The sequence below is a fragment of the Macrobrachium nipponense genome, chromosome 3 (assembly GCF_015104395.2).
Source record: "Macrobrachium nipponense isolate FS-2020 chromosome 3, ASM1510439v2, whole genome shotgun sequence".
Taxonomy (NCBI): domain Eukaryota; kingdom Metazoa; phylum Arthropoda; class Malacostraca; order Decapoda; family Palaemonidae; genus Macrobrachium; species Macrobrachium nipponense.
This window is the reverse complement of record NC_087202.1, coordinates 100589212-100599211: the sequence shown is the minus strand read 5'-3', so window position 1 is coordinate 100599211 and position 10000 is coordinate 100589212. Positions and strand designations below refer to the sequence as shown.

The window sequence follows — 10000 nt, the reverse complement described above, 5'->3', positions numbered from 1 at the left end:
GTCAAGGGATAAATTATTATTATCATCATCATGTCTGGAAAGAGCAGACTTATAAACACGAAAGTGGTTAAAGGGAACGGCAGCATGTATGTTGATATACTTATGAGTTAAAATATATGAAACATGATACAGAACCTAGAGAGAGAGAGAGAGAGAGAGAGAGAGAGAGAGAGAGAGAGAGAGAGAGAGAGAGAGAGACGTAGCCCTCAAAAGATAGTGCGCCCTGGAGAGTAGTTGCCATGTGTTTTTTACTTTTTGCCGACAGTCTTGGTAGCGTAAATGTTTGCTGACCGAACTTTTAGCTGACAGGTGGGGCACCAAGGATGCTTCTCATAGAAAACGGTTATTGGGTTAAGACTTTCATAGTGGGCCGAAATTCTCCCCTTTAATAACATGACTGTGTTGAAACCGCCAGGTGATCCTGTAAGCCACTTTGTCTAATTCTGCATGGGAGATCGTGGGAGATAAGAGTGGCAAACTTGACTGTCTCTACTATGGCGTCTAGCTTCACTAATGAGCACAAATTGCGAATAAGACAGTGACATCTCTTCTCAGGTTTCGGGGAAGGTGATTCATGATTGTTGGGGTTCGGTCAAGCAGGCAAACGAGAGGCTCTTCTTTTTTTCTACTCACTTGTGTCTGGCAACCACCAATCTTCTCATGATCATTCTCATCGTCATCCACTAAAGGGGGTTGGGGAAGGAGAGGGGGGGGAAATAGGGTCGGAAGACTCACGAGGGCTGGTGATCTACACTGAGAATCTATCTTCCACTGGAGGCACTAGGGAGGTTGGGAGTCTATCAGACCCCTCCGATAGGTCTTTGGATGATGCGGGTGCTTCATCCGTGGGAGAGTGGGATTTTCCTACTTGGGAGGGTACGTTCACCTCATCCTTACACCGTTAACCAATTCAAAGGAGTGTTGTGGCTCGCTATAAGACTGTCGAATGATTCCTGTAGGGGTCCCTGATCGCGTCCCAGATCAGTGAAAGATTGTTATTCGTTTCCTCAATTTTTTCTGAGAGAGACTTTGATGCTTGGATGGCATTTCCTGCTGCATTGTACACTGCAGGAAGGCTTAGATCAGCAGGTCACTTTTGGGGTATGATGAAAGCGTCATCGGAGTAGATTTCCACTGAGCAGGTCCTGAGTAGGTCCTTAGCCTCTAGGTGATATTATGGAGAGGATAAGTTTTTTCGCCAATTGCTCGCAAAGAATGGAATCTGGTAACAAGACTTTGCATTTTGAATATGTAACATTAATTTCCTCATGGGAGAAGGCAGCACGGACGGACTGTAAGCAGACTCGACGTTGGAACGGTTAGATTGATACTGTACAATGACAATCGTTTTCGAGCATTGAATTTGTGTGAGGCATAGGTATGTACCGTCAGGTGCCAGGGTTTCTGGCGCGAGGGTTGGAAGTTGGTCGGATGACATTTTTGTGGTCAAGGGAGGGTCAAGCACCAACACATATACAGCACATTTTCACCCATTTCCATATGCCAATAAACCTCGAATAGCTGTATCTTGAAAGATTTCGTAGGCACTGATTAGGGGAGATGGAGATTAATGTATCTGCAATTACACAACACCATCAGGCTTACATGCCGGGTATTACGCAGAGACACTATTAATGCATTGCCTTCTGTGAGAGGTATAAGCACTAAGGGCGAAAATAACTTCTTTTTTTGGTAAACCAAAAAAAAAAAAAAACGCTAGAGACATCCAAAGCGTCCGTTCTCCACACACTAAACTTTTCCTCTTCTACACGATTTGATTTATTTTATGACTAACTTACAACTACCATGAAGCCTTCCGGTAATATAAGAAAGGGGTCACGCCTGCAACCAAGGTACCCACATTCTTCACACTGTCGCGTGATCAGACTGGACTTTGTTGCCGGACAATGATTTGCAAATTATCATCTTCGTATGCAGAATGGTAGCGAGGTGTATTGGTGGGGCATCTCAGAATGTCATTGGGCCCAGCGGTGATACGTCTCATGGCCTCTCGGTTATAGTTCGTCCAAAGGGAGCGTCTATTATGCAGTAGCAGTACGAGCGGAAGAGCAGCAGTTTCTTGTCTGGGTGAAAAAATGCAAACTTCCCTCAAATCATGTTGCCAGTTGCACATGGTTTACGACGACTGTGTTCTATGTCTGCAGTATCTTTTAGGTCGTCTGTGACGACGTGGCCCAAATACGGAAATTCACGCATGAATTCCCGACAATGGTTTTCGAGGAAAATTTGTGGTTCTGGAATATGCTTAAGCGATTTTGGGAGCAGTGACATGCTCTGGGTCTTGATTTCATTGTAAAGGATATCAAATTCCTCAGCATATCTGCTGCAAGTGTCGATTAGTCCCAGGAGACATCGTACTAATGGAGTTGATAGTACATGCGACTGGGAGAGACTTCAATTTGACATTCAGGTTGTGTTTCGAAACTTTTTATAAAAGGCCCGAAATTCTCGCCTTTAAGAACATCGAGGTGTTGAAAGAGGCAGGTAATCCCGTAAGCCAATTTATGTCTAATTTTGCATGGGTGATCGTGGAAGGCAAGAGGGCCGGAGCCCGTGAGAAACTCGAATATCTAGCTTCACCAAAGAGCTCAAATTGTGAATAACGACTGACATCTCTTCTGAGGTTTTAGGCAAGGTGATTCACGATTGTTAAGGTTCGATCCAGCGGGCAATCGAGCGGCTCTTTTCTCTTTTCCACTTGCTTGTGTCTGCCAGCTGCCAATCCACTCTTGGTCATTCTCATCTTCTTTCACCACAGAGTCTGGTGGCTAGCTGTAGGCCTGTCGAATGGTACTTGTAATCCTTTGAGCTTGACCTAGGCCCGCAAAAATGTTTCATTTGTTTCTTCAACCCAACGAAATTTACCTTTCGTCTTGAGCGACTGAAAACTTCAGTGCTAACAAAACCTTTCATAAATTTCAAGGTTAAACGAACGAGTCTTTGACACGTGTTTTTGTTATACAAACAATTCTCTCTCTCTCTCTCTCTCTCTCTCTCTCTCTCTCTCTCTCTCTCTCTTAGTTTAGAGACAGTAGTCTCAGCTCTAATTCCTCGAATTCGGAGTTTTATTCCCAAATAAAGAAAAGAAAAGACACGCACGACGATCCTTTCAAATTTAGATAAGAGTAAATGGTGAAAGAGGCTGGACGACGGTGGGTCAAAACAACGAGTTTAATATCTACAGATTATCGCTGTTACACACGAAAAAAAAAAATGTGTTCTTACGAAATGAAGGAGTAAAAATATGTGTATTTTCACTCCAACTTTTTGGCTAAGCTCAGACACACACGTACGGATTGGCGTAGTATGTATAGACATTAATTATACTGAAGAAACAAATCCACGTTGTTTGTTGTTTTTTATTAAACTGGCCTTATGTCAGCACGGGCTCTTGAAAATACAATTTTTGGAACTATACAATTTAGGAGTTGATTCTCCATTTTAGGACCCATGCTGCAATGCGTATTTATTAGTCTAATCCATAGTTTTCGAGGTTGCTGAGATGAATAGTTACACTCCCGATGTCCTCTAAGTCCAAGTTCAGCCTCAATAGGAAGAAGGGGCGGTGAGAAGGAGTAGGAAGCTGGTGACATTTAAAAACAACAAAAAATACTGATAGTTGCAGAGATGAACAGTGACATTCCTGATGCCCTTTAAGTCCAAGTACATTTCTAATAAGAAGGTGGGGTGGTGAGAAAAGTTGGAAGGTGGCAACATGTAAAAATACCTGAAAACTACAGATATTAGTAACTAATCCATAGTTTTTGATGTCACTGAGATGAATAGTGACACTCTCGATGCCCTTTAAGTCCAAGTTCGCCCTGATAGGAGGGGAGTTTAGAAGTGGTGAAATATAAAATATAAGAAATGACAGATATTAGAGTCAAATCTATAGTTTTCAAGGTCACTGGTATGATTAGACACTCCCGATGCCCCTCAAGCCCAAGTTTAGAGATTTCCCAGGCAGCGGGTGGTTGGTCAGCTAGTATGTATATTATTATTATATATCATACATATATCTATATATATATATCATATATATATATATATATATATATATATATATATATATATATATATATGTCATATCACATTACCGTGATTCATATACATATATCGAGCTACAAATGTCCTTTAATATCTAATTCGATCTACCTCGGAATTAATATATTTTCATATATGCTTAACCAAAGGGGAATTCTTAGGCGACAATAGAATTGCCGGCCGACGGGCACGAACCATCGACATCTTCAATTCCAGGACTGGCTAAGGCTTCACTGCCAGTCCTGGAATTGAAGATGTCGATGGTTCATGCCCGTTGGCCGCCAATTCTATTGTTGCCTAAGAATTCCCCTTCGGTTAAACATATATGAAAATATATTAATTCCGAGGTAGAGCGAATTAGATATTAAAGGACATTTGTAGCTCGATATATATATATATATCTATATATATATATATATATATATATATATTATATATGTGTCACCAATAAGTCACCAAGCTGAGCTGCACGTGACGAACATATATGTAGATGACCACAGGAAAGAAGAAAACCAAAGACCATGTCTCAAGCGCGTACACTTCTTCAGGGTCTTTGTACCCCCAAAGAAGTGCATACAAAACACGAAAGTGCTTGGTATATATATATGTGTGTGTGTGTGTGTGTGTGTACTATATATATATATATATACATATATATATATATATTATATATATATATATATATATATATATATATATATGTATACACACACACACACACACACACACACACACATATATATATACCAAGCACTTTCGTGTTTTGTATGCACTTCTTTGGGGGTACAAAGACCCTGAAGAAGTGTACGCGCTTGAGACATGGTCTTTGGTTTTCTTCTTTCCTGTGGTCATCTACATATATGTTCGTCACGTGCAGCTCAGCTTGGTGACTTATTGGTGACATACATATGTATATAGATACATAGATACATACATACATTCACAGACGTACACTTAGATACGTTAACTTCTCAATACCGAAAACCAGCAGTACAATACCTTGTAAGAGAAGTGATTCTTCGTGTCGGGATCTGCAGCTGTCATCTCCAGGAGGGTCATGTTGTTCGGGGGACCGGCCCCCCACGTCTCGTCCACTTCCAGCTCCCAGTATTGTCGAGCAAGTCGCGGAGAATTGTCGTTTTCGTCCGTCAGGCGAACGACCACTGTGCCTGTGCCTGGAAATACAACACGAGATATGCGTTCGATTTTGGGTTATACATTCCTTTTTTTCTTCTTGATTATTCTTGCGTAATTCCCTTTACTGCTTATTACTCTATTCTTGTGTAATCTAAGTATTTGTAGCATATATTTCTCATCTTTCTTATTATTATATATGTAGACTTTCCTTCTTAATTTTTCAATATTCGTGTCTAATTAATGTAAACAGTATTTACTAAGTTTTCGCCATGTTGAGGATATTTTTTAATTTATTATTGTCAGAATTATGATTTGTGAATAAATAACAAATTATCTATTTTCATAATATAAAAGACGACATATTCTTGTGGCAATAATTTATCACTTGGTGTTTGACAATATAATCTTCATGTCACTTCAGTACTGGCCTATCACTGTGCTCTTATGCGACGCTGTCAGATGATTCATTTACAGCTTTACCAAGAGCTCGTTTCCTTTTTCTGATTATCATTACTTGTGGGAATATGCAATGGTTATTTTATTATCAATATCATTAGTATTATCTTAGTAAAATACAAAGCCGATTTTTCTTTGTAACCTGAAGTCCCTCACAGGTGAACCGCAGGTCTTTGAGACTGCCATCAGTAATACGAATTATGTTTACTGCTCGAACATAGCTATTATGCAGCTAAAGTTCGGGATAACGCTGTGGAGAGTAAATATTCCTTAGCAAAAAACTAAGGAAGTCTGGACTGCTTGCTCTATGCTCTAACATTACCGCAAGAACATGAAAAAGAATGAAATCAATTCTACTGACGCCTCGTAGCGTACTTAAATTGAATATTAAAAGTTTCCTTTTTATTAATACATGAAATAGAAGGAAGATTAAATTTTCAAAGGATACAAATATTCATCTTGACTTAGAAAAAATTAACAGAAATCTAGGAATTGAACAAAACAAAAACAAGAAAGCTTCCCAAACGAAATAAAAATCATCCCAAAAGATCATAAAGTTTAAGCCTGAATCCATTGCACTTTGACCGAAAATAACAATATTGAAAGTCACTTCTAGCTAGTGGAATTGGTACATGAGAAATATACCCAAACTGTTTATAACAGGAGAACGGCCCTTATTGACAAGAGAAGTACTTCCACAGTGATATATTTGCATTTAATTTAGAATCGGCGAACGTACCAATCCGGGATTAAGTATCAGATCACGTGACTGGAAGACGTTAATTATGCACCATGCACAAAACACGTGCTCTCTCTCTCTCTCACACAAACAGACACACATATATACACACATATATATATATATATATATATATATATATATATATATATATATATATATATATATATATATACTATATATATATATACACACACATATATATATATATATATATATATATATATATATATATATATATATATATATATAGATGATTTACTTGAATATTTGGAGGATGAATTAGAACGTCATGATATTCCCTTAACTGTAGCAAACCTCATTAGTCTCATAAGATTATGTATCAAAGATAGTAAATTTTGTTTTAATGGGGAATTTTTTGTACAAAAGTTTGGCATGGCTATGGGTAATCCCTTATCTCCTGTCCTTAGCAATATTTACATGGAATTTTTTGAGACAAAACTCTTACCAAGAATTTTGCCCCAAAAAGTTATATGGTTTAGGTATGAGGATGATATTTTCTGTATTTGGCCAGTTCACGAAAATCTCCAGGAATTCCTTAATAATCTCAATAATTTAGTCCCTTCTATAAAATTTACTGTATAAAGAAATTGTAATTTGAATTTTCTTGATGCAAATGTCCATAGAAATGATAGAAATTTCACCTTTTCAGTCTTTCGGAAATCAACTGCCATTGCCTCTTTTGTTCATTACTACTCCAATCACCATCAAAATGTTAAATTCTCTGTTTTTTCAGGGATGTTCCTAAGGGCTTTACGTGTCTGTAGCCTGCAGTTTATTGACGCTGAGATTAAAACTATTTATGATATTGCATTGAAACTTAAATACTCAAGGACTTTAGTAGATGTGGCATGGAAAAGAGCTAAAAAAAACATTCTATTTAACTAATGACAAACTTGAATTTAGTAAGCATAACATTTTAAAATTACCCTATGATGAAAGGTTTTTAGATATTCCTAGAATTTTAAAGCTTTTTAACATAAATGTTGTTTTCAGTAATATTAATGTCGAGAGTTTAGTGATAAAAAATTCTCCTAAAGATCTTCCAGGCTGCATATATGAAATTCCTTGCAAAAAGTGTGATAAAGTCTATTACGGACAGACCGGTAAGTCTCTTTCACAACGTCTCAAACAGCACCAATATTCTGTGAGAACTGGGCAAATATTGAATGCATTATTCGTACATATGAGAGATTTAGATCATCCTATCAACTGGAGTCAAGCAAGAGCCTTAATCCCATGTAATGACACAGTTAAAAGGAATATCAATGAATCTTGTTTCATCAATTCAAATAATGGAGATGTTCTAAATTTAAGTCTTGGTTTATTTAAACTTGATGCCTTCATAATGACAATAGTTGTAGATAGATATAAGCAAAAAAATTAATATATTCAGTTTTTACATGTTTTGAACTGTACAGATAATTTGTAGTTTCTGTTAGGGTTAAATCTATGTTTTTGGTATGTGACCGTGTGATTTCCGATAATCCTGGATTACCTTCTTAACTTTTACCCTTTTGACAATTAGCCATCTGGTATTTTTGATCTGTTGTTTACTTGATAACTTTCTCACCAATTGTATTTCATTCGTTCCTTGACAATGTCTTAGTAAAGACAAAAGCGCTTGGATTTCTGACTATCATTTTCCTGTGGTACTCGCTTATTTAATGAAGTCACGTGCATCTACTGTAATTTTTTAAGCACACACACACACACACACACACACACATATATATATATATATATATATATATATATATATATATATATATATATCTATATATATATATATATATATATATATATATATAACACACACACACACACACACACACACATATATATATATATATATATATATATAATATATATATATATATATATATATATATATATATATATACATATTTGTGTGCATGCGTAACGAAAGAGGGGATAAGAGAAAGAGAATATGCATAATAGACGAAGATCATTAGGCACGGCCTTAGAAATACATTATTTCCCAGAGAAGTAATTCCAAATCAAGGGAATCTACGTACCAGCGCAACAGAGAAGAGTAATGTGATTTATGCAGACTCAATGTCTTATCTGGTATGCAGAGCGAGTAATTTCCTTAACCAGAAACTCCTCTTCTAGTTATATTGTTTACGACTCACGAGCGTTTTTCCATCAGGTACATCTGAATAAATAAGTAAACGTGAATTGGTAAGTGTATGCCATTGTGATAACAAAATTAGCGTGGGGAAAACGTCCATCTGCAAAAGAGTGGCCTCTCTCTCTCTCTCTCTCTCTCTCTCTCTCTCTCTCTCTCTCTCTCTCTTTCTTCCATTAAATATTCTATCTATATTTATGTGGCCGACCTTCTCTTTCCTTAACCGCTACGATTTCTATCATGAGTCCCGATTGAAATGACAACCACTTTGCCACTAGAATGTTTTACAGATTATGCTGTCGGTCTCTAAGATGTCGCCTGAGGTACTGTAATTTATCGGTGACTTATTTTTCCCTTTTATTCTTAACAAATTTCGTGAAAGATGAAAAATAAAGTGTTTCTATTCTCGAAACGCAATGGTTGGCAATGTTTTATTTGCAGGTATGTAAATTAAAAGAAATTCATCGTAAGATTATATTCTGCGTACGGGAATTTAACTACTCTCTTATCGTTAATACGAAGGACTTTGTTCGGAAACTGAATCCAAAAATCTAAGAAGAACATCCCAAGCACTACAGGAGCCACTGACTTGAAATTCAGGCTTCCAAAGAGTATGGTGTCCATTTGAAAGAATTTACAAAAGATAAAATGAAATACAGAAAAATGAAATCAGTTGTTATAAAACAGATAAATAATCAAATTAACATATAAACAGATGAAAATGTAAATAATTATTACAGTAGAAGGAGAATTGCTAAGTGTAGTAATGCACTGCTTCTTCGCAATGCTTTACTACCATAAACAATTAATCTTGTTCTCAGTATATAACAGTGGATGTATAATGGTTGTGCATTTCTGCATGTATTTGACTATAACTATCAATTACCAAGAGGTTTAAGATAAACAATTAGCATTGTTTTTACCCATTATTCAGAATCATTACCTGTCGACTAAGCTTCTAGACAAGAGATTAAATATAAGTCCCAAGGAAAGAAATACAGTACTGTCATATACAATCACAAACATTTGTGGTGAACGGCTGGGAGTTATTGCAAATCAATTGAATGCAATGAGTTTTAAAAGGGCTCTCCCAGCACTTTAGAATAAGATGTCTCTGTTTACTTATTTCTCTTCGAAATCTATTTGAAATGCACACATACACACACACACACACGTGCAGGAGCGCAAGCGCTCGCACACACACACACACACGCAGAGTTACAAACATAATTCATGTTAAAAATATGCGAGGATGTATATAAAATCTAGGACAAAAAAGATTATGCTACAGGAATGTCTTTCGAAAACTTGTAAAAATAAGACGCGAAACTATTTAGCTTTCTCTCAGACGTTTGGCCTTGCAACCTACAGTTTCCCAGAATGGTGATCTAACTCGCAGCAACAAAAGAATTTGTATCTTTCATGCAAAA

The 10000-nt window shown here is 36.9% G+C and overlaps 1 protein-coding gene across 1 annotated transcript in view; it reads right to left on the bottom strand.

Moving 5' to 3' along the window:
* The window catches only part of LOC135221917 (putative neural-cadherin 2), a 267766-nt gene that overhangs the window by 51866 nt on the left and 205900 nt on the right, over positions 1-10000 (bottom strand). The window contains 1 exon segment of the mRNA XM_064259941.1: positions 5065-5240. Coding sequence (XP_064116011.1) covers positions 5065-5240 — 176 coding nt within the window.